General features: G+C 38.1%; 1 protein-coding gene across 1 annotated transcript; it reads left to right on the forward strand.

Annotated features, from left to right (window-relative positions):
- The first annotated feature begins 36 nt into the window (after positions 1-36).
- On the forward strand, positions 37-25723 carry DNAAF10 (dynein axonemal assembly factor 10). The gene is made up of 8 exons (XM_039239610.1): positions 37-318; positions 9656-9756; positions 11850-11980; positions 15056-15157; positions 18221-18336; positions 19259-19393; positions 21683-21780; positions 24808-25723. The coding sequence occupies exons 1-8, from the start codon at positions 136-138 to the stop codon at positions 25013-25015; spliced, it is 1074 nt and encodes a 357-aa protein (XP_039095541.1). The 5' UTR covers positions 37-135; the 3' UTR covers positions 25016-25723.
- Positions 25724-26016: the final 293 nt, after the last annotated feature.

Genomic DNA, 26016 nt, shown 5'->3' on the forward strand with positions numbered 1-26016 from the left:
TCCAACTCGCCAAGGTTTGGGGGCTACTACGGCAAGTGGGAGGGCGAAGAACGTTCATGTTTGGAGTCTGGTTTCCTGGTTTGTGTATTGTCAGGATCTGGGTGGGCTGGTTGGTGGCGTGGAAGTTGGGTGGACATGTCGGCCTTCGAGAAGCCTCAGATCATCTCCCATATTCAGAAGGGCCTCAACTACACGGTGTTTGACTGTAAGTGGGTGCCCTGCAGCGCCAAATTTGTGACCATGGGCAACTTCGCACGGGGCACCGGCGTCATTCAACTGTATGAGATCCAGCACGGGGACCTAAAGTTGCTTCGGGAGGTGGGTGTCAAGCGGAACTGCCCAGTTTCAGGATCTGGGACTACCGTTGGTGAGGGGGCGAGTGCGGATCTGGGGGTGGGAGGAGTCTGCATTTCTTTTTGCCCAAGCCTCCGTCCAGCGTCCCCCAAAAGCACAGCTCGAGCTGCGCGGAACCAGCGAAGGTGATCGCAGATTGAGGAATACTTCCGACGTAAACTTGTTTTTTCGAGTCCTGAATTCTCGGCAGCCAGTTCATCCACGCCCTGCTGGCCCCTTCTTGCAGCCACCCTCGCAAGTCTAGAGCGGGGTCTCTGGGAAGTGACATTAAGATTTCGAATCTAAATTCGAGGTCCTTGTAGGCAGTGCGTAGTTGTTTGTGGAGAGTCTTTTTAATATCCCCTGTTAGTAAAATGCTTTTTCATACAAGCAGAGACAAAGCTGACACCGGGATGCCTGCACTGTAATTGGAGGAGACATCCGAACCGTTTATTCTTCAACGAGTATTAATTGGTTGTCTGATATTCTCAGGCATGTGAATGACAATGTCCCCGGTTTCATGCAGTTTATTTTCTAGTGGGAGAGAGAATTAGAGATCAAACAAACGATGCATAAATAAAAACAGAGATGAATTCTCTGACATAAAGGAACAGGGTTCTAGGAGAGTAAAAACAGATTTGGGATATGTAGGTGTTAACTAGGCCAAACCAGGAGTAGAGGAGGAAGTTTCCAGAGGAAACAGCGTATGCGGAAGCGCAGCCATGGGAATGGTAAGCAAGGTACCAGACTTTGCAAAGTCTAAGTTTTGTGAATATCGTTAGTGAAAGAATTAGAGAATAATTATGTTACCTGACATTTTTGTACTTGTTTACAGTTTTAAAAATGCACTGATTTTAGTTGATCAGTCATAATCAAGTATTAGGTTTGTAATAGACTGCAGGGAAGGTTGAGAGCTTCAGGGATTAAAAACTATGGAGATGGGGCACCTGGGTGACTCAGTAAGTTAAGCATCCGACTTCGGCTCAGGTCATGATCTCACAGTTACCGGGTTCGAGCCCCGCCCTGGCCTCTGTGCTGACAGCTCAGAGCCTGGAGCCTGCCTCAGATTCTGTGTCTCCCTCTCCCTCCGACCCTCCCCTGCTCACACTGTCTGTCTCTCTCTCTCTCTCAGAAATAAATAAAACATATACAAAAATTAAAAAAAAAAAAACTATGGAGACAATCTGCATGGAGGAGATTGGCTTTAAACTGGTAGATACGGGTTGGGGCGGATGGGTGGCTCAGACCAATGAGCGTCGGACTTTGGCTAAGGTCATGATTTCAGATTCCTGAGTTGGGCTAGCTGCTATCAGCACGGAGCCCACATGGGTTCCGTCCCCCTCTGCTCCTCCGTGCGCGCGCTCTTTCTCTCTCTCTCTCTCTTTCTCAAAAATAAATTAAAACATTAAGAAAAAGCCGTGGTAGATAATGAATATACTTTGGATAGGCAAGCTTGGATTAGAAGGTATATAATCTCACTTTAAATTTCTATAAATTCCAGTTTACTTGTTCTAGTTTGTTTTTTCTTTTTTAGTTGATTTATTTATTTTGAGAGAGAGCCGGGAAGAGAGGGAGAGAGAGAGAGAGAATCCCAAGTAGCACTGTTAGCAAAGAGCCTGATGGCAGGGCTAGAAATCACTATTCTGAGATCATGACCTGAGCTGAAATCAAGAGTCAGACACTAAACCAACTGAGCCACTCAGGCACCTCCAGTTTGTCTTTTCTAGCCAGTTACACAGAGTTCCTACACACGACTTATAGTTTTCTACCTTGCCTTGCTTATGTTGTTGACCACTTAGCCCCCAGGCACCTTTTCCTATTTTAGGGTCCAGTTCAGATTATTTGATTCAGGAAATCCCTAATCCCAACACCAAGTAACCTCTTTGCATTACATTACCCTGGTTCTTCTCTGCTACAGAAATAATGTAATTCTGCCTAATCTCTAATTAGATTGTAAGCTCCTGGAGAGTAAGGACAGTGTCTTTTCATCAGGTGGTTTGTAAAGTTCAACCACTCAATAAATTACTTGTTACAAGAATGAGTGAATGTATAGTCTGTAAAAGAATGTAACTTAGAAAATTTAAATATTGGTTTATTGATCACTAATCAACTGATGTCAGGGTTTGAACAAATGGAAACATTGGAATAGCAGACAGAAACTTACAAGTGAAGTATTAGGAACAAATACCGTCAAATTTAACCAGAGAACATTTACAGACTGTGACTTTTTAAAATAAGGTATAGTTTGTATACATTTAGGAACACACTTGTTCCACGGAGTGAAATAGTGCCCTTTGTTGACAACCTCATATTTCAGGATATTATGTTAAAGAAGGACCAAAGGTACTTGAAGGATGAGTCCCTTCTAAAGAGCCTATTGTCTAGACAGAGGGTAAAACAAATGCAGGAACACATTTAAGAACTTAGATTGTGTTTGGCTGTGATGGTGCAGTGGAAAAGAATAGAGGTTAAATACAGGTTCAGCGATTCTCCACTCTTACTGCGCATCAGGATCAGCTGAGTATTTTCTGTTGCTGTTGTAGATGTGTGTGTATGTGTTTTAAAACATTCATGCCTTGGTCTCACCTTCAGGAAAGCTGATGCAGTGGGACTCTTGCATTTAGAGTAGAGTGAGGCCTCGATATCAGTATTTTTTAAACTTCAACCAGGTGTTTCTAACAAGTACCAGTCTTGACTACCATTGGGCTAGATGAATTACTGAAATACTTCATTCTTTAGTGTGGAACCACCTCAAGTCATGTTTTCCAAAGCCCATGCATCCAAGGTAAAAATGTGAAGGAAGCAAACAGGTGTTTGTTGTGGCTTTCCTTATCTTGTTATTAAGGATAGCTAGGGAATGAGGACTTTCATGTACAGTTGAGCAGTTTGCTACACCATACATGGGGTTGCAGGGTTCAAGTGGAAACTGAAATCTGTCTCTCTCCACAAACTTTACAAGTGTGAGTCTTCCTCAGCCTGTGAAGGGCAACTTTTTTCTAACTGGCACAGAGGATTGGGATGGCCCTGAAAAATGGAATCATAGTGTGGATGTTTATACTTTAAAATGTAATAAGCTAATAAAGTTCTGCTTTTTTAGCCCCTGTGCCACTGAGTTCACTGCTTATTACCGTGTGGTTGACTAACTCTTAATGTTAATTAAAGTAGTGCCAGGATGTGGAGGAGGAAATACTGACAAGCTGTACTAGACCCACCCACAGATGGAACAAAAATAACTCTCATGGGAGTTATCCATCATGGGTTTCCTTAATCATGTTAACTTATTGTAGCAAAGAGAACCAACAGCTAGGTACTGGTCATTTTCAGTGTCCTACAGCAAAAGTTACTAATATATACCAATTTTCTCTTTGGAACAAATTTTGCAAATATCTCTTTTTAGCTGTTTTTTTTTTTTTTCCCTAGCAAGGAAAATTTAAGTAGCCACTGGATTTTTTTAAACCCTTGTTTCCCAAAGGTAAAGTATTTAACAGAGGCAGGGAGGGAGCCTTTTTGTGAACTATAAAAAATGAGCTTCACTCCAGTGCTCCTTCTTAATTTAGCTATGATGATGCCCATGAATATCTTAGAGAAAAGACTCCTGCTTCTTTAAGTCCATTTTCCAGCAGAGCTCAACCCTTCTCGGCCAAATGCAGTCCTCATTGCCATGCAAATAATAAGATGTTTATACATTTGACTTTTTAAAAATGTTTTTATACTTTCAGTTGAATTTGATTCTTGCACAACAGACAACTAGTATTCATAAATCTCTTTATATTTCTTTAGTATAAGGAGAAAAGAGAACATGAGGGAAGCATAGATAACTATATATTTATGTCTTGTAAAGATATGAATGAAGGTAGGAACCAGAGAACACAAATCTGAAAGTAGGTTCAGTTTGTGACAATACCATTTACTCACCAGTCCATTTCAAGCTTGGAACATTTCTTTGGTACTTCTAATGACTCTCTGGTTTATGGAATTGGGGCTTACATAATAAACTTAATTGATTTACCTGTAGGTCTAGGGGCAGCCACAGTTAGTATATTGGAAGTATTGGAATCTTCCTAGCTCTGTATGGACCTTGAGCAAGTCTTGGTTCTCTAAACCTGTCTCCTCATCTGTATAAAGGGGTGTTCTGAGCACTTAGCTTGCAGTAATAGAGAAGTGATGCCTCTTCTAGAAGAACACCTAGAACAGTATCTGACAGATGTGTTCCATATATGGATGCTGTTTTCATTATTGCGTATAAATAACACCAGAAACTATATGGTGTGTCATGGAAAAACGTGGGAGAAATGGGATCGTGAATCCCAGCAATGGTTTCTCTCCAGCACTAGGAATGAGAGGTTAATAGATATTTATATTTTTATTCAACAAATGTTGAGCACCTTAAAGGTGTTTAACAGATGCTGCAGGGCCCCATTCTCATGGTACTCATTCTAGAAAGGACAGAGATAGATAACTGAATAAATAAAATAATTTTATTGGTAAGGGCTATAAATAAGATTAAACAGGGTGGGTGATAGTGATTTGGAGGTTCCACTTCAGATTGGAGGCACAGGGAAAGCTTCTCAGAGGAGGGGAGATTAATCTGAAATCTGAATTGGGAGAAGAAAGACATGATGATATGAGGGAAGAGCAGTTCAGGCAGTGGGAATAGTAAATGCAAATGTCCTGAGGTAGAAATGACTTTGTTGTGTCTGAAAAGCAAAAAGGAAGCTGCAGATGTGGCTGCAGTGTAGTAGAGAGGAGAGAAGCAGGAAATGAGGTCAGAGAATCAAGACAAGATTTCATAGAGCTTTGCACATTTTGTCTACCACAGGCCTTGGTGACACTCCTGTGAATCTATGCCTCTAAATGTAGGTGCATTTTATTTCATTCCATTATATTTCAATAAACACGGACTTTCAGGGGCACCTGGGGGGCTCAGTTGGTTGGGTGTCCAACTTTGGCTCAGGTCATAATCTTACAGTTCGTGAGTTTGAGCCCTGTGTTGGGCTCTGTGCTGACAGCTCAGAGCCTGGAGCCTGCTTCGGGTTCTGTGTCTTCTTCTCTCTCTGTCTCCCTGGCTTGTGCTCTTGTTTCTCTCTCAGAAACAAATAAAAACATTAAAATTTTTTTAAAAAAGACTGACTTTCAGAATTTGTGCAATGACAAATGTGGGAATATCTAGTATAGGATATTCTATTGTAGTAGAGTGTCTCTCAGTTTGGTTTCTTTCCTTTTTTTTTTTTTTTTTTAAATTTTTTTTAATGTTTTATTTATTTCTAGGAGAGAGAGAGAGACAGCTTGAGCAGGGGAGGGTCAGAGAGAGAGGGAGTCACAGACTGAAACAGGCTCCAGGCTCTGAGCTGGCAGTCAGCACAGAGCCCGACGTGGGGCCCGAACCCACGAACCGCGAGATCATGACCTAAGCGAAAGTCGGACGCTTAACCGACTAAGCCACCCAGGCGCCCCATGGTTTCTTTCCTTTTAAGTTAGAGATTCTCAGATGTGTTCAGGTGCCAGAATGTCTGGACATTGTGGTGCTGTTTTTGGAACTCCATGAAATACTGGAATAGTTGGTTTCAATTCCGTACAAAGAAAGGGTTTTCCAGTAGAAAAATCTGACTATATTATACATAATGTGATCTCTTTATCACAAGAAGCAACCGTACATAAACTTTTTAATCTTCATTGCTAGGCTTTCTTATTGGAGTTCATTTGCTAATATTTTCTAACAGACAAGCTAAACAAAATATTGAAGAAAATTTGAGAAAAACATATCAATTAGCTTTTTAATTTTTTTTAAATATTTATTTATTTTTGAGAGAGAGAGACAGACAGACGGACAGGGCTTGAGTAGGGGGAGGGACAGAGAGAGAGGAGTACAGAATCTGAAGCAGGCTTCAGGCACTGAGCTTTCTGCCTAGATCCCAACATGGGGGTCGAGCCCACAAACCATGAGATCATGACCTGAGCCAAAGTTGGACGCTTAACCAATTGAGCCACCCAGTGCCCCCTATCCATTAGCTTTTTAAAGCTTCTGTCTGTGTGTGTAAATTTATGTTGGTGCTGGGAGATTAGTGTGTTCTAGGAGTGTGGTTTGAGAATCTTTGTTTCAAAGGCTTAAAAGGTGAAAGTTAGATGAAGAAATAACATAGGGAGGTAAGTTTTTGCTTCCTAGTTTTTTATTATCAGCAGTAAAATCTTCAAAGAACCATGTGCTCACTATAGGGACTGAAAAGTAGAGGCTAGCTTTTGTGGTATAACTCATCTGTGGCTTAGGAAGAAGAGAAACCCTCTCAGAGGCCCCAGGTCATAGTGGAATTATGAGAAGCAGAATGCTTCAGGTGCTTAATGAGGAGAAAATGGGAGACAAGTCTTCCCAGGTCCCTGAGAAGAATTTTCCTGTAGAGTTGATGCAACCTCCCCACAGCTCCTAACCCACAAGTCCCTGGAGCCATATTCTTGTCCATGAAGCCTATCTGCTGCTTCCCTGAGAGGCCCATCTTCAGCCTCTGCCTCAGACTGTGGGGGTCATGACCAGTGCCTTCTTGCTTAGGGCACCCAGGCCCAGTGTGAGATAAGTGGAGGAAGGAGTGGGTGTCTATTTCATTAGTTGGCCTAAGTTGGAACTCTGAATTACTTTAACCTTAGAAATTGTGTCCTAACAGTAATTAAGTGCTGTGCCACTACTGACATATCGTTTCAGTTACTTTTATTTGGGGGAAGTGGAAGGTGGAGAGCACATAAGTGATCTGGAGTTAGAAACTGCTTTGTTAAACTGCCAAATGTTTGATTCTTTGTGTTGCTGCATTATGATTTTAATATGTAAAATTGGAAAAATTACTGAGATAAGTGAATATCAGTGAGTACTGATACTATCTGGGACCACATATGTATTAAAAAGAAAAAAATATTGTGCAATTTTGTGCTCCTCATCAATACAGTCTTTTACAACCATGTTACTATAGATGACTGCTTTTGTTTACTGGGCAGTTTCCAAGGAGGTGGCCGATGCTTTCTTGTAGACCTGGCTACATAGTAACTGATCGTTTCCAGATCCGAAACGGTGTGCAAGCTTAACAAGCTGCCAGTTTACAAACCTTGTACCATGTAATAATATCTTTTGAATCATGAAAGAAAAGTTTAGTTTGTATCAAGTGGATTTTATTTTTTTTCTTTGAAAACTGCTATGTATACCCTATATGGAAGTGCCCAGCCCAACATTTAAAGTGGCAGGGAAATTATTTATTTAAATGCCATAAAACAGGCCAAACCTACTAGGAGGGATGACATTGGCCCAGGAACTGAAAAGTTTCAAGAAGAAATCCCTTAAAAACTAAATTCTGTGGAAGGAAAAAAGTGTATTCAGAATATTGTTATGTCAAAAAAAAAAAAAACAGTTAAAATATACGATGGGCCTCCTTATATTAAACCTATGTGTGCTTGTAAATGTGTAGAAAAATATCTAGAAGGATGGGGATTACTACAAAGAGAAACTCACTTTTTTACCTTCAGCTTTTTGTTTTGAATTTTTATAGGGAACATTTATTACTTTTGTACACATTAAGAATAGTGGCGCCTTGGTGGCTAAGTCGGTTGAGCCTCTGACTTTGGCTCAGGTCATGATTTCACAGTTTGTGAGTTTGGGCTCCACATCTGGCTCACTGCTGTCAGCCTGTCAGCAAGGAGCCTGCTTCTGATCCTCTGTCCCCTTCTCTCTGCCCCTCCCCTGCTTGTGCTCTCCCAAAATAAATGCTTAAAAAAAAAAAAAGAAAAATCTGGGACTCTTGGATAGGCTCAGTTGGTTGAGCATCAGACTCTTGATTTTGGCTCAGGTCATGATCCCAGGGTTGTGGGATCAAGCTCTGCATTGGGCTCCCCTCCACACCCAGGATGGAGCCTGCTTGGGATCTCTCTCCCTCTGCCCCTCTCCTCCGCTCGTGTGCGTGCTCGCTCGCTCTCTCTAAAAAAATAAATCTTAAAGTTTATAAGAGACTAAGACAATAGGTTTGCCCTGTTGAGGCTGACAGTAAATGGGAGGTGATATTTATTATAGGGCTAGAGTATGGAGTGGGGCAGGCATCAAGCAGGAGCCTCATCAGATTCCACACTGTCCAGAATTTCCAGGGGCCAAGGCAGCAGCTGACTCCAGGAGAGACATAAGTGGCCAGGGCAGGTGGGGTTAGAGTGGATGGGGGAGACAGAGAAATGGGAAGCATCAGGAAGTAAAAGGAGTTTAGTGGATGACCCACACAGGTGTGGGAGTAGATAAGAGTAGCGTAATGCATATGTATATGTGGAAAGAGTCAAATAGGAACTGATACATGGTTGTAAACTTGAGGGCATGACCAATCTCACTTATGTTTGTATGCTATTCTGCCCAGTTCATTGACTTTATTTAGTAGGAACTCCATAAAAATGTTGGAATGCCTGAGTTGGGCAAATATGACAGGAGGGTACTGTATGATATCATTTCTTTCTATTGTTGTTGTTGTTTATTTTTGAGAGATAGAGAGAGAGAGAGAGAATCCCAAGCAGGCTCCTTGTTGTCAGCGCAGAGCCAGACACGGGGCTCGATCCCATAAACAGTGAGAGCATGACCTGAGCCGAAATCAAGAGTCCCTTTTTCTGACTGAGTCAACCAGGTGCCCCTGTATGATACCATTTCTAAGGATCCTTTTGACAATATGGTCTGTACTTGATTTCCATAAGCCACGTACCTTAACTAGTGCATTGGTATGTGGTTGTTCTACTAATGTGATTATATGCAATACTTGGAGCATATAGTTTGAAGGAAACTTCAAAATATTGGCTAACCCCTACCACTAGCAGTGCCTTTGGCACTCACAACATCTACAAATCTCTATGCATTGACTGACAAGGTCCCAGGGAGAATAGTGACATAAACATTCTCAGTTTATAGGGTTCTGCAGGGAAAACTATAAGAGACATAAACATTTTTGTTCCTGTAGCCATCTGGAAAGAATAACATCTTCATTATGTTCTCATTCCTACTGAGGATCTTAAAGAAGAATACCACATGAAACGCTGAAATGTTCATAATTTGCAAACCAATGAAGATGGTACACTTGTCAGCATTTGAATGTCTCATTAGTGAGATGAGAGGAAAGGCAAAATTAAAACTCATTCTTTTTGACAGTTACATACTTTTAAACTACAGAAAAGTGATGCAAGGAAAAGCATAATTTTGATCAGAAAATGTTTTAATTGCTTTTTATATTATGTGCCTTATTTCCCATAGTAGAGCCATAAATATCATGAATTATAAATAGCTGCTTACATAAATAATGTATCCTCTCTCCCTCCCTCTGTCAAGATTGAAAAGGCCAAACCCATTAAATGTGGAACATTTGGTGCAACATCTTTACAGCAGAGATATTTAGCTACTGGAGATTTTGCTGGAAACCTTCATATATGGTAAGATGATTTAGTGACTATTAAGACACAAGGTAGGCAGTTTCTTTGATAGTCTTGTTACTGTCCCTCTGAAAGGGAGAACTCTAATTATAAAATGTTCCTTGTGCAATTTTAGCTATTTATAAAAATGTAAGAATTGTCCTTTAATACATATTTCTGGATTTCATATTCAAAATCCATTTAAAAATACTGTTTTCCTTTAGCTAGTTTGACCAATGTTACCAATATTTATTTCCACACATGCTCTTTGGTGCTAGCATTTAATCCCCTGTATTTGTACATAAAGGGCTATTCCCTGCACATGGAAAACATGGAAAACTTAAGATAATGTTTATATTTCAGTGAGACATTTGGCATTACAGAATGATACACTGGGTTTTTCTTTAATTTTTTAAATGTAGAATTCCCAATTCATTAAAAAAAATTTGTTACTGCTTTAGCTAACATCTAAGTACAACTTTTTAGGAACACATCTGTTGAGCAAACTAATATAAACCTGTTACAAATGAACAAGACCATAATTATGCCAAATGCTTGTAATTTTCATGTTCTACCTTGAGTTATTTCCTCATTTAAATTAGATTGCATGAACTGAAATTCCTCCTTAATTACTTTTCAAGAATATGTTTTATTTTCACTGTTTAAAGTATATAGTAATCTTCTAGGAAGAAGCTGTCTTCTCCACCTCATGTTTTCTAAGGTGACCTTCCTCGACTCTCACTTAAAATCTGCTGCTTTGTAATTAAATTACTCTGACATATTTATCTTCAAATCATAAAATAGAATGAAGCTATTTTAATTTCCCCTTGTTTTAACTGCTTAATAATTAAGTTAGCATTTATTAGAATGCATCAGTTCTTACATATGCTTTCAGAGAACTTGGGAGAGATCAGTCTAAATGTTCTTTTTAAAAGTAAGATTTCAGCATAAGAATGAGCAACAAATATAATTATTGACTGTCTCCCTAATAGAGTTTCCTAGCATAGTCACATGTATTACTGACTTATTTTCATTATTTCATGCTGTAAAACGCAGTGTTTTAAAGTCTGTACAAAGAGTAAAGCAATTCTTTGAAGTAGAATCTCAGTCCTGTTTAGTCTTGATTCTTTCAGGGATGCTACAAAGATAAACATTGTCTCTAAACTAGGTTGAGCTATCTGAAAGTTTAATTAGGGAGATTTTACTAATAAATCTTGGCCTAGTAATGAGTTGGGATTACATTTCATGAATAGCACCTTCATTTTTTTTAAAGTATAAGTTATCAGAAACTGACTTGTTAAAGAGAAGTGTGGATAGAAGCTTCAGTAGAAAAGAGGGAGGCTGGAGAAGGGTATATTAACGTAACTTACTTGAGCCGTCACCCTGCCATCTCGGGTAGACTCAGACTGTACTCATAGTAATGGGTACCTTCCTGCATTCCTTTCTCTTAACTAACCTGGATTTAGACAAGCTTTGGCCAGTTTGACTATAGATTTATTGTGACTAGCATGATACACTGAAAAATATGTAACTAGGTGAAAATAGTTTGGAATTTAGTGAGAAAACAATACATTATAAAGGAAGAAACATATACAAAGTAAACACTACTCATATTTTATCCTTCCAAAAGATCTCAAGATCAGATTACCAAGGCCTGCTTTGGAAACATTCTAAATCACTTTGAATTTACTCTGTGTTTAAAGTAGTGATTATCAGACTTGAGTGGACCAAAGAGTCAGTAGATTTGGACTCTTTATGCATTACATCTGTGGAGGAACCCAGGAATCTGTATTTATTAGTAAGCTTACCTGGTAAGTCATATGCAGAGGCCCCAGATAGATCATCTCTGAGAATCACGGAGTGTACTCGGGACTTTGAATTCCAGGTTGAATAATGGCAATTCTCATTGAGGACTCAAGAAGCTGAAGTGGAGAGAAAAATATTGGAAATAAATGTGTAAATTACCTTCATAGCAAAACCCTTATTTTAAAACAAAAATCTAAATATGGTATGCATTCTTAAATTTTAGTAGTGGACTAAATGTTTAGGACACATGGAAATTTGTAACTAAGTGTTGTAGATTAGTAAGTAAGAAGCTGTGATCTGTTGTCTAGGAATTTGGAAGCTCCAGAGATCCCAGTATATTCCGTAAAGGGTCATAAGGAAATTATAAATACCATAGATGGTGTAGGTGGACTGGGAATCGGGGAAGGTGCACCTGAAATTGTGACTGGCAGCCGAGATGGTAAGTATTCTGTATATTTAAATTTTTTTTTTCTCTAGATAAATCTCTGTGCAACAATATGTCCTCTCTGTATGGAAATCCTCTTCAGTAGCTTTGACTTCCTAAATCTAACAGTCGTTTTTTAATGGGCAAGTTTAATTGCATATCCTTCAATTGCTTCAGACTTTTGAAGTATTTTGAGATAGAGGCATAGCAATTACTGTTTTAGTTTTGAGCTACTTCAGCTACTAACAACCATAGTTTCCTATGAACCTTGAAATATTTAAAATTTCTTTACAGGTTTTTGAGGCAGCTTAAAATCAATATAAGGTGGGTGGCAGCTTTTCAGTTTCTTTTTTTAATAAGCAGAATTGGTACTTGTAAGAATTGTCATATTGACAGCTGGTTGAACATCAAAGCTGTGTGATCCTTCCACTGAGCATTGTAGAATGATGAAGGGCATCAACTCTGCTTTTCTATCACTCTGTGGTGACTAGCAAGGGACAGGTCTGTTGGTGTTCAAAGCTGTTCTGAATGACTGTAAAGGAGTCAGAATTTTTGCTGCTTCATGATGGGTACGTAAGAAATTTGGTGCCTTAGTGGGTTTGGCTCACTTTTTAATGGCTGCTCAAGACCATGAGGAGATTACTTTAAAGAAAAGAGGTGTTGGGGCACCTGGGTGGCTCAGTTGGTTAAGCATCCTACTTCGACTCAGGTCATGATCTCACGGTTTGTGGGTTTGAGCCCCACGTCAGGCTCTGTGCTGACAGCTGGCTCAGAGCCTGGAGCCTGTTTCGGATTCTGTGTCTCCCTCCCTCCCCTGTTCATGCTGTCTCTCTCAGAAATAAATAAAACATTAAAAAAATGTTTAGAAGAAAAGAGATGTATTTTTCTAATGGTTACTCAACAGTGTCTGTGTTTTAGAAACCAATTATCCGGGGTGCCTGGGTGGCTCAAACATTTGACTTCGGCTCAGGTCATGATCTCATGGTTCATGGGTTTGAGGCCTGCATCAGGCTCTGTGCTGAGAGCTCAGAACCTGGAGCCTGCTTCAGATTCTGTCTCCTTCTTACTCTGCCCCTCCCCTGTTCACTCTCTGTCTCAAAAATAAATAAAATGTTAAAAATTTTTTTAAAAAAGAAATCAATTATTCTTTTTAATCATAAAAGCAATATGGAATATATAAGGAAAAATAGCATTCAATCTACCATAGTAACATAACCAGTAGGTTTGTTTTCCTTTCCAATCTTATATACAATTTTGTGTAGTTGTCTGTGTGGACATGATTTTATCTTTTTTTATTTTCTGTTTTGTTATATGCAAATGTTACTGCCTTCACAATTAGCATTTAATGACTGTAATATTCCATTCTATGGATATATTACAATGTCCTTAACCATGTCTTTATTTAATAAGTGCTCAAGTTTGCTCTAAGTTTCTGTTTATTGTTTTGGGAGAGTGACTTTAAAATAATGAAGGAATGGGTATCATCATGTATGTAACTATTTTTAGAATAAACATGTTATATGATTTTTAAAATTTATTTTCAGACTTGCCAAAGTACTCACGTACATTCTAAGCTACAATCAATGAGGTAGATTTTTAGTCTATCTTATGAGCATTGGTTTTTCCCCCTAATTTTAAATTTAAAAAAAATTTAAAAAAATTATTTTTAAGTTTGTTTCTGAAAGAGAGAGAGACACACAGAGAACAAGCAGGAGAGGGGCAGAGAGAGAGACACACACAGATCCAAAGCAGGCTCCAGGCTCTGAGCTGTAAGAACAGAGCCCGATGCGGGGCGTGAACCCACAAACCACGAGATCATGACTTCATCTGAAGTCAGATGCTTAACCGACTGAACTACCCAGGTGCTTCGTCCCAAAATTTTCTTAATGTTTAGTTTTGAGAGACAGAGGGCAAGTGGGGAAGGGGCAGACAGAGGAGACACAGAATCTGAAGCAGGCTACAGACTCTGAGCTGTCAGCACAGAGCCCGAAGTGAGGCTGGAACTCATGAATTGGGAGATCATGACCTGAACCGAAGTTGGATGCTCAACCTACTGAGCCATACAGCCATCTCTCTCTAATTTTATAAGTAAAAATAGTACTGCATTCCAACTTGTGCTAACTTCTTTCTATATTTGTTTACTAGTTAGTTTTTCTTTGTAAATTGTCTATTTATGTTCTTTGCTCATTTAACTATTGCAAATTTCATATGAATTTTACCAATTTGTATGAACCCTCTAGAGTAATATAATAACCTCTTGTCACATTTGTGAGAAACACTTTTCTCCTTAAAGTAGCCTTTTTAATGACCAACTTAATTTTATCCTTAGAGATAAATCTAGTGGGATATCTCCTCTTTTCCTGAGTTTATTATTCCCTTTAAGGATTTTTTTGCCCTTTTCCTGTTCTCGCTCAAGTACTTGCCTTTCAGCCATTTTATTAAATGCATTTGTATTTCTCCCAGGCAGTGATGAGTTTAGTTAGTAGTCTTGCAATTTGCAGTAAAATGAGGGGATTGAAATTCAATTGAGAAGAAATATGTGTTAATTTTATTTAATATTTCCCTCATGTCTATTGCCACAGGGAAATTAAGCTTAATTGTATGTGAGATAGTGTTCTAAAACCCCATATAAGAAATCATAAATGTAAAAATTAGAGTTTATTCTTCTGTGTAAGAAAAATGCCAGTGATTATATGGGTAGTATGGCAAAAAATAAAAATTAAAATGGCACCGATATTACTCAAAATAAATAGTACATTAGTTTTAGGCTCAAAGAAAATAAGACCTGATCTGAATTACATACCATTTGTGTTTGCCAGCAATTGTCAGTCAGACCTTGTTGATAACTTCAGAACAGTTGTTGGCTCTTCTGTGTATCTATTAATTTGGAAATCAAGTCAGACGGTAATATATGGGTTATATCTCTGATATTAAATACAACTTTCCCAATTTGAAGTCAGAAATACGTGAACAATTTTCAAGTTTTTAGTATCTGTAATATCGCCATGTATGTAGGAAGTCATAGGAAGAGAATGCAGAAATGTCCTCATTTACTATTGAATTTTGCCAACTCACTTGTATTCATAACAGGAACTGTGAAGGTGTGGGACCCAAGACAAAAAGATGATCCTGTTGCTAATATGGAACCTGTACAAGGAGAAAACAAGAGGGACTGTTGGACTGTGGCATTTGGTAAATTCTTGAAGAACTCTTGCATTTGATGTATCAGATGGTAAAAAGCACAGTGCTTCAAGAAGTCCCTGATAGTCTCTTTACAGTCTGTTTTTTGGATTATTCTGATAGTTTATTGAGGCAAATAGAGATGGAGGTTAATGTCAGCCTCTGGCACCTAGTTTTGAATCCTCACTTTTTTATTTCTTTTTTATTCTTTATTTTTTTATTTTTTATTTGGCTGAGTGAGGTGGGCAATTTAGCAAGCTTGTCTGTTTCTTAGTTGCTGGAGGCCGAGCCGGCTCCGGCAGGTCCAGGGGTCCCTGAAAGATGGACGGTGTCGGCGAGAGAGAGAGAGTGAGAGAGCCCCGAGATTCTTTCTGATCACCAGGCAGGCATCTCTGTCCTGTGGGTTTTTGTGTCTTTATTTAAAGATTCAGCCACAAGATGAAGTCAGAGAAAGGAATTTCTTAGAATGAGAGGCCTTTTGTGATATCAATTGCAGAATTATTCTGACCAAGGAAATAACAATGTTCTTAGTGAAAAATAGGATAACATATAGGTCAAATTGTATATAGATAAGCCAGGAGTATTTTGTCTGGCTCTCAAGAGGATGAATGTTGCTGAATTGGTTTGTTTGTGGAAACTAACATGGGGCCCCTGAATGGGTCAGTCTTTTGCCCCTGGGTTATGTTTTAGCTACTCTTATCTATCCTCATCCGAGCTGCCAGTGTAAGAGAGGGTGTTTGTGGAATGTAGGCCTTGAGGAAGGGACTGATATGATTCACCAATTAGCAAAGATAAAAGAAGTAAATATGTTATGCACTTAACCCCAAAATAGGCCCTTAGTCTCAGGGCCAGGCTCAATTGTAATTCTTGTGTTCTTAACCCCCTAAGTCTCGGAACTGCAAGGCCCATAGGAAGAGCCTTTTGACAATCAACCAAAGAGCTTTCATCTAAAATCTCTTATGTAAAGGCAGGAATATGCTTTTACTTAAGAGGTATCTATATTCAGAATATGGGTCTGATATGGAATATTGTGAGGCCTGGTCAATACCAGTAGGCTTATATCCAACATGAGCCAGTAGTAGCAGAAGGAGATACCAGTCTTCATTTCTCATGGCAGGAGTTGCAAACACTGCCATTTCCTTGCTGTGACTGCCATCCAGAGAGGCCGGTGCGGCTCCCGGCACTTAGTTTCTTCATTTATAAAATGAAACTAATAATTGAATTTACCTAATAGTATTATGAGGATTCAATGAAGTAGTACATATAAAGTGCTTAGAATTGTGCTTAAACTATTAAGTGCTCAAAAATATTTGCTACTATTACATACTTGGCTTTAACAAGACATTGTGGACCTAGTTTAGAGTCAGGTGCCATTAATGGAGCTAAGCAGGGTCTCAAACACGAATGGTGACCTAACAAATCTTACATTATACTCTACACAGAGGATGTTTATTTTCTAGAACATAGTTATGCCATTACAGAATTATTTGTTATAATTCAATAATTGTATTCCTATGTTACTATAACTGAAGTGAATATTGATTTTGTAGGACTAATTGATGCATACCCTAGTATCTTTTACTGGGAGCCAAAATTAAAATAATTTTTGCTACTACAGCTTATGGGTTATACTTTGTTTGAAATCTGTATGTTCTTTTTCCTTTTTCATAGTATAATCCTGTATAGATTAACAGACATTAATAGTGAGATTTAACAGTATATGTGAACTGCTTAAGTTTTATATGTTATTTTAAAATTGCACTGTTACTTAATCAGAGGAAAGTTTAAATTTCCAAATTAAAAAATAAGTTATTGTATGGGAATTACTATATGTTTGTATATAATGAGCAATTATATGTAAACTTAACACATGTATACTTTGGGGAGAAATTTCAGGATTTGTATTTAGAATCATCATCTAAAATTTGAAGTAATAATTAAAAAGTAATTATCTGTGGGTCCATTAAAGCCTTTCATCTTTGATCTAAGGGACATAAGTGCAATTTAAAATTGGAGACATTACGTTTGAAAAACAGTCCATTGATCTGACCCTTTTATGTCAGAGTACTGCACTGTGGGCATGCAAAGTGAGAGAGATTCATATTCTACCCTCCAGAAGCTTAGAGTTTAGTGAAGAGGGCATAGTATCTACACTAATTATAGTACAAGGTAGGAGTGAGAAAGGTCACAAGAAGTATGGATAAATACAGAAGGAATCTTCGAGTGAGAAATGGCTACGGAGGAAGAACATTTTGACCTCAGACCAAGTATACATAGGATGTCAATCGCTGAAATTGGGAATAAATGTCAAGCATAAGGAATAGCCTGAAAAGTGCCCCAAGAAAGTATGTTAAAAGAAGTAGTGGTAGAAGTAGCCTTAAAGGTGGCTCAGGGCCACAGACAGAAGTGTTGAGACGGTGTGGGGGTAGTGGCAAACCTTTGAAGGTTTTGCAAGGCTGAGATGTGATCACAGTGTTAGGAAAATCAAATTGGTGGTATGTAGTGGGGAGAGATGAGTGGCAGAGGTACTCCAGGACACATCCTGGATCCAACCAAGCAGAATGAATTAAACTACAGATTATAAACTCACTTCAGGTGCGACCATCCATACAACTGAAAATGTGTAACAGTGTATTACAACATATTTCAGATTTCCTTGCAAAGATGAGATAATACCAGACAACATCTTGCAAAATAAAAGAGTTTGAAAGTAGTTTCTATTTACATTCAAATAGTTACTACCAAGAAAGCAACAGAAGCATAGCTGTATTTATTCTACCAAACCCTCCTATGTTTGAACTGTAATTAACCTGTTAGTTTGTAGATATAATAGGGAGAGACCATCCATTCAACTTAGACTCCAATAAATATTTTTCACTCCCGTCTTAAGCATAGAATCTCAGCAAATGAGCTTTTTTTTTTAAAGCAATATTAGATAACCAACTTAATAATCTTAATGTCGTCCTATCAGGTTTAGCAAAATGAGATTCTGCTTAGTGTGATTTTGTAAAAGTTATATGTGTAGTTTCAAATTAGCATTTATAAAGATATTCAATGTTGTATCTTGATTTCCAGGCAATGCTTATAATCAAGAAGAACGTGTTGTTTGTGCTGGCTATGACAATGGGGATATCAAACTGTTTGATCTCAGAAATATGTCATTGCGGTGGGAAACGAACATAAAAAATGGGGTAATGTATATTTGGGTTCTGAGCATGTTTTTGTTCACTTCCGAACTACTTCAAATTGAGAGTGCCTTTAATAACTCACCTCAGTACAGCTCCTCTGCCAGTAGTTTTTTAACCTTTTTCGGCTGTGGAGCCCTGAATTTAATGAAAATCATGGATCCTTTCCTCAGAAAGTGAACACACACTCAGATGTGGTAGGACAACTACTGGTGAGTCACCGGCCCCTGTGTCCTGTCTGTGGACCCCTGTGGGCTATGCAGTGTGATATTAAAATGAGCTAGTAAGAGGCCTTTTTTCCCTGCTAACATTAGAATAGTAACAGCCTCCGCAAGTTCTTTCAGATTTTTGGGTCTTGAGTTGTACACTTTTAGTGAAGAATGTGGTTCCTTCCTGTTTTCTCAAATCAGCTTTGACTGGACTGTATAAAATAATTATGTAATAACAGGGATGCCGGGGTGGTTCAGTTGGTAAAGTGTCTGACTTCAGCTCAGGTCATGATCTAGCTGCTTATGAGTTCGAGCCTCACTTAGGCTCTGTGCTGACAGCTTGGAGTCTGGAGCCTGCTTGGGATTCTGTGTCTCCCTCTCTCTCTGCCTCTCCCCCATTCATGCTTTGTGTGTGTCTCTCTCTCAAAAATAAATAAACATTAAAAAATAATAATTATTATGTAATAACAGTAAAAAATTATATGGCTTTCCAAATTAATCTACCAGACAGGGGAACTCAAGATGATTTTATTGGATCCTATAAACCAAGAAGAAATTTTTTCATTTAAATATATTTGATGTATTGATTCTCAAAAAATAAAATGATTATTTAAAACCTTTCACATGAGCTGATAATTTTAAAGTGGTTTTACTTAGTTTAAAAGAACCTCCTGAATAATAATCATTAGACCGTCAATAATAAATATTTTCTATTACAGGTATGTAGCTTGGAGTTTGACAGAAAAGACATAAGTATGAATAAATTGGTAGCTACGTCACTCGAAGGAAAGTTTCATGTTTTTGATATGAGGACACAGCATCCAACCAAAGGTTTTGCCTCTGTTTCAGAAAAGGTAAATATGAGGGAAATACCTTTCTGTGAAGAGGAACATTCATAGCTTGTTTTAGACTAATAAATAGAATTAGTCATCCAGGTTCCTTCCAGGTCTTTATATGAAAGGAGCTATTTTTAATATATTCTTGTGGGAACTTGACAGGTTTTTCTGTGCAGAGTACTTCCCCAAAGTTTATCAGTTTTAGATTTCTTGACTATAATAAAGGCTTCAGTTCACCAAGAATCTTATTTTGTAGTTTAGGAGCAATCACAAGAAAACTAGCTGATGTTGAGAACTGGATCAACAAAACCTAGCCTACTGTATTCTAATATACAATATTTGTATTAATATATAATTATAGTTTTCAGAACATATCAACATATGTACATTATGTTATTTCATCACATCTTGTTTTATATTCTGATTTGCTATATTAAGTGAAATTATTTCAAGCCTTAACCCTTGATACATAGTAGGTTCAAAAAAATAAGTCCATCATTCACACATACATACATACTTTACCGTGTCCCAAAGAGTGTATGAGGTAGCTTAGAAGGAAACATATGGTATTACCACATCAAAAATAGATGAAGAGAAAACAGAGCACAGGGACAATACTGGTTTAAAAAAAAAAAAAAGAAGAAGAAGAAGAAGGGAAAAAAGATGGTGATGTCTAGAGTAAGGGGATTGCATCAGGTTCATGCTGCAACACCTGTCATTTGCCAGAGATGGGTTGGGAATGTGACTCTGACCTTCCTTGAATGTAAAAGTAAAGATTAGTTTACAGATTTGTAGTTTCCATAAGATTAAACTATGTAAGGCTCAAGAAATACTCTCTTGCTCCCTCTCCCTTCATTGTGGATTCAGTAGTACTTCTCAAATCTTCGCATTTTGTCTTTTTTTGTTATTGCTGCTAATAATAATAATAATTATTATTGCATATAAATTACTGTCACTGCCTGATGAACTAAATTCTTAAGGTAGCTATAAATTGCAATATTGTTTTGCCTTTCTTATTTCAGAATATAGTTAAGTATCAACAACATAAAGCAGTTTATTAAATTGTCCCTTATACAATTGTAACATGGTTCTCATCTGCCCATTATAAAGTGTCATCTTCAAAAATTTTTGTTATATTTACTTAATCCTGTAATGGCTAAATCTGTCAAATGATGCCAGTATATTTTAAGAGGTCATGGCCCTTCTTTTTGTGTTTTTATCAATTTCCAGAAGAAAAAGAGAAGTTTAAACTCCAAAACAAAATAGGTTTTAACAACTTGGACCCACTCATTTGAGGACTCTCACACACTTAAAGGGTATATTTTGAGATATGCATTTTTAATCTGTCAATGGTAATCCCCTTTACAAGACTATTAAAGCAAATGCCAAGACCAATCATTCCCCAAAATACAGTGTCTAAGAATGACTTAGATCAAGTTACTTGATTTCACTGCTTCTGCAAAGCAGAAATCTTTCCTCCCTCTGTCTGTCCCTCCCTCCTTCTTTCTCTCTTCCATTCTCCCCCCTTCTCTCTCCCTCTCCCGTTATCTCTCTCCCTCCCTTCCTCTCTCCCTGTCTCTCTTTCAAATTCTTGGCAGTGAATATTACACCATTAACACTGATTTATTAGCTGTTGTGGTAACAAGCTGTTAACCTCCCAGTTGCCATTTTTGTCTTTTAGTTTAATAGGACTGAATAAAGACCCTGGCTTATTATGACCTTACACCCCATAGGGTCCTTATTTTGAAGACTAGACAAGTCAAATGGTACAAATTAAAGATAAGGCTCTTGCAGCTTTAAGTTAAAATCCATCCTGTATATGGGAACTCTCTGAAGTTCCCACTCAGTTTGCTGGAAACCTGAACTGCTCTAAAAAATAAAGGCTGTTTTTTTATTTTTATTTTTTTAAATCAGTCTATCCTTTTATTCCCTTAGGATGAACAATATGTGTTTGTGTTTTGAGTTTTTCTTCTCCCTCAGAGTGAGCTAGGGATATTTACATATGTAAAATCTATGTATATGGTACTATAAACTTAAATGGACTTTTAACCTGGTAACACCTCCTTTTATAATCCAGTAGAACTGTTTCATAAAGCAACAAAGAAAAACGATGCTTTTCTTAGTTGTGACGAACTCTTAGAAATCTCTGTAGCCCTTATAAAGAGATGTGCCAGAAATACTTGAATTACTTTTGTAATGGTTGTTGAAATTATAGTGGTAAAAATTCTCTTTTACAGTGTTTCTCTTCTAGGGCAGTCTTTGTCCTTTAAACATAAAAACTAGTTATGTGCCTCTCATCCTGTTTAGGCCCATAAGTCAACTGTGTGGCAGGTCCGCCACCTGCCACAGAACAGAGAGCTCTTTCTGACGGCTGGAGGTGCCGGCAGCCTTCACCTCTGGAAGTAGTAAGTCTCCGCTGGTGCTCGTGGGTCCTCGTTAAGTTACTGGTGGGCGGAAAGTAGGATTAAATTGAACTTGGTTGCCTTTCTTCCTCCTTTGACTTAGTTCATTTTGATAATGATTTTAAACGGTATTAAGTTAAGTGTTATTTTGTCAGCTTTTTAAAATTAATGTACTTATTTTACACTTAGTATTAACCTTCTTTTGACACACTAAATATATTTATCATTTTTGTTGTGTCTTCCATCTATCGCATTAGCTTAGGAATAGTTCTTTTCATAGTTTAAAATCATGGCTTTGGCTAGGTTTTTATTGTTGTTGTCAGTTTTTGTTGTTGTTTTGTTTTGGATGTGAAAAATGTGACCAGAAGCTTTTGTGAAATACTACTGTCTGGCCATTAGAACACTGCCTCTAGAGAATACGAAATGGGTTAGAATTCTTAATTTTAGATTCTGATCACTCACTTGACCGAGTTCAGATACCATTGTTGTGAAAGAATCCAAACAGCACTGAGGCGATGGATGGGTCTCCAGGAAAAACCCCATCCTTGAGTTTGCTTTCCGTGTGCTGGAGGCAGTATGAGTTACAGCCTTGACTGTGCTCTCACTTCCCGGTGCCCTAAGGTGGCACATACTAGGTCAGCTGTTCATTTACAGGGCCTGATGAAAATGAGACTTAATGGTATTTTTTTCTCCATCACTCAAGGGGAAAAAAAAAACCCCAATAACACAAGCCCATAAATGAAAGATATTTCAAAAATAAAGTTTGATTCATGAAATAAGAAGAAAACCACCATCTTCAGTATGGCTAGGACTTTCACACCTACAAAATACTTCTGTATTTATTAGCTCCTTTTAGAAGATAGCAGGGGGTGCTGAGAAACAAGGCCACAGTTGGAAAGTGTTCAAGTATTTAGGGATCTGGCCGACAAAAAAACCAGAATGCTTGAGATCAAGACTCTACAGTTCCTGTGAGTAACAAGCAGAGGAAACACTTTACAAGTGTGGGAGGATGCCCAGTAGATAGACTGTTTGATAACTTCTCTTCCCTTGCCCTTTGTCCTTACTGGATTCTCCCAAACCAGGCTGTGCTCCCTATTAGCCTCTGCTGATCAGACCATGCAGCAGCACATCACTGTTCTGCCTGGGACCAAACTCTTTGGGCTGCTTCCTTGAAGAACTAGTTCCAGTTTTCTCTGTAATCCGCATATGGAGTTGTAGTCTGTGTGATGTACAAACACGTTTGTAGCTAGAATTTTTGACGATAGTTTAAGTGGAGTCTTGTATGCGGTTGAAATTTGAAGCTAATCTCAGGGCACCTGGGTGGCTCAGTTGGTTAAGCATCTGACTCTTGATTTTAGCTCAGGTCATGATTTCCCTGTTCTCAGGATTGGGCCCTGTGTCGGGCTCTCCGCTGACAATATTGAACGTGCTTGGAATTGTCTTTTTCTCTCTGTCTCTCTGTCCTTCCTTCCAATAAATAAATAAGCATTAAAAAAAAACCCACAGAAATTTGAAGCTTATCTCAATATGAACTTTAATCCTTACCATAACAGATCTCCAAATTGGCGTGGAGCTTTGCTGTCATGTATTACACCAACAGAAGACATCTGGTTTAAGTAAAAAGATATTTAGCTCTATTTCCATTTGCCAGTCTCCTTTGGTAGTAATGCACTTAAATTATAAATATTTATTGGGGACCAGAGAGTTCCTAGAGCAACTCATCTAGTTAATTCAGAAATTGTTTTTTGAATGAATGAACCCCAACATGATTTTTTGTATGTGTTCGAAACACACAAACATAACATTCTTAAAACTTTAATAGACAATGTAGAGGGTTTACTTTATGTTATGTCTTAAATACTAAATAATTGCATCCTTTGCCAAGAGACCTAAAAAAATATTCTGTAAACTGTTTCATCATCTGAATATCTTATTCGTCTTAATCAAAAGAAGTTGTACGGTCCAAAAAGGAAAAAGAATAGTAGATTATCTGCCTATCACTTCTATTTCTGCTCTGCTTTTGAGTTGCTTTTTACCTTTTAAACTCTTAGCCTTTATTAGAATTTAGGAAATGAAGGTAGTATCATAGTCAATACCTAGCAGGCTTTAAACACGTTCAGGGGCAGATTATCCCTGTATTTCATGAGGGACTCATCTGTGGTAGAGAGGGTTGTTTCTTTTCACCCTCTCAAATCTAGACCAACTAGTATTTATAGTTGTTAATCTTTAGCTCTACTTATTTTATAAATTGATATTTTCAGCTGAAAGAAAACAAATGCTCTTGGAATTGCTTTTTTAAAAATTTTTCTTGAGGCAATGATATTTTAGGGTCTAAAATATCTGAGCAGCACATTCCCATGGAAATGGTATACAGAAGGTGTGTAGGCTCAGGTCTGTGTCATGGAGCTTGAGGGTTAGAAACAGTGTCTGTTCTTCATTCTGGATGTGTTTAGGCGAGGTTCTGCAAGTGTTACTGACAGCCTTTGCTTTTGCAACTGTTCTGCCTGCAGTGTCTAGCAAACCGAATCTAGAGAAGAATTGCATTAAAAGATTATCAGGAACACAAGTAAGTTTCATAAAGAATGCTAGATCAATCTAAAACTTTTATATGAGAAGAAAATATAGACTCATGCTGAACAGAGATGATGTTTAAGAGTTTTTAGGAGAGGGGTACCTGAGTGGCTCAGTTGGTTGAGTGTCCGACTCTTGATTTTGGCTCAGGCCATGATCTCATGGTCGTGGGAGTGAGTCCCGTATTGGGATCCATGCTGAGCATGGAGTCTACTTGAGAGCAGGCACTCTCCCCCCCGCAAAAAAAAAAGTTTTCAGTAGAATCAATCCCTTTTTAAAGCTGTTGAGGTTGAAATAGTGTCTCTTTGTATGAAACTCAACATTAGAAAGCTTCTTTAAGTATTTATTAGTTCTAGTAATCAACTGAGAAGTAAAAACAGAGTCACAGATTATATATATATAAACACAATGTGGAGAATGTTAAGATTTCTCTCCTTACCACTCTGGTCTCGTTTGCAGCGAATACCCTATTCAGCGGTCAAAGAAAGATTCTGAGGGAGTGGAGATGGGAGTTGCTGGCTCTGTCAGCCTTCTGCAGAATGTCACCTTGTCTACCCAGCCCATTTCCAGTTTGGACTGGAGTCCGGATAAAAGAGGCCTTTGCGTCTGTAGTTCATTTGATCAGATGGTAAGAGTACTGATTGTTACAAAACTCCATAAAATCTGATCTGGAGACTTTGGACTTAAACCTTCCAGAAGAACACTCATAGTATTTAGAACGTGCCCTGGAATCCTCTGACCTTCACTGAAAAACCTGGATTTGACTGAGAAGACAAGCCCCAGATGCAACATCCAGACTAGCCTGTCTCTGGGTGTGAAATGCCAATGCCGAGTGGTGTGTTCCAGCGATCTGACGACACCCGTTTGTGGTTTGTTAGTGCACGGGGCACCACTGTTTCCATGGCCAGCTCTGTTCCTTTCCCCTCTGTTTCTAAGAAAAAGTTGATACTTGTCTATATTTAAACATATTTTTAATTTGTTCTTCATCACCAGAGTTCTAATACTTTACCATAACACCTGGTTTAAAATTGTTTTGGTAAAACTACTGTGAATTAACCTTCATAAATACACTTTGAGAGATTTCAGTGTTAGTAAGTTTCTGGAAAGAATAGTACTTTATAAGATATCAAAATGGCATGGCCATACTAGATTTGGGTAACAGTTTTTAGCTCTCTAGCTCATAAAATGAAATATTATTTACAAAGTGAATATTTACAATGACCTCTTTTTACTTTAGAAACAAGAGTCAAATTAGACTTTTGGTTATTGAGTGGTAAGTGATGTTGAGATGTATAAGATTGTGAAGTTTTCTAGCCTTCTATTGTGTCATATCTTTTTATACATTTTATGAATAAATTTTTTTTTCTGAAATCTATGGAAGCCTTGATTCTGACAATTTAACAGTGGTAATAAAGCTGACACCATCACTTCTTTGCTGTATAAATGCTTAGTAAGTATCTCTTAATTCACTTTGTTTCCTTAGTGCTCACCAGATCTTTCGCTAAAGCTCAGAGGCATTCAATTTATCACTCTTTCAGTATGCTCACCCTCCCTCCTCTACTCAAGAGTCAGAGCCCCCTGAAGCATTTGTAATATGTAAGCTTTCTGTGATCTCATGGGTTCTTGCTAGTTCAGAATACGAAATTCAGAAAATTAACCTCTTAAAAA

The sequence above is a fragment of the Hyaena hyaena genome, unplaced genomic scaffold (assembly GCF_003009895.1).
Source record: "Hyaena hyaena isolate Hyena2069 unplaced genomic scaffold, ASM300989v1 scaffold_158, whole genome shotgun sequence".
In the NCBI taxonomy this organism is placed as follows: Eukaryota; Metazoa; Chordata; class Mammalia; order Carnivora; family Hyaenidae; genus Hyaena; species Hyaena hyaena.

Coding starts and splice junctions, on each gene's coding strand:
- DNAAF10 (XM_039239610.1), top strand. CDS start 136: ATGTCGGCCTTCGAGAAGCCTCAGATCATCTCCCATATTCAGAAGGGC. Junction 9,757..11,849: donor GCTGGAAACCTTCATATATG/GTAAGATGATTT, acceptor TCTGTTGTCTAG/GAATTTGGAAGCTCCAGAGA. Junction 19,394..21,682: donor TTGCCTCTGTTTCAGAAAAG/GTAAATATGAGG, acceptor CATCCTGTTTAG/GCCCATAAGTCAACTGTGTG.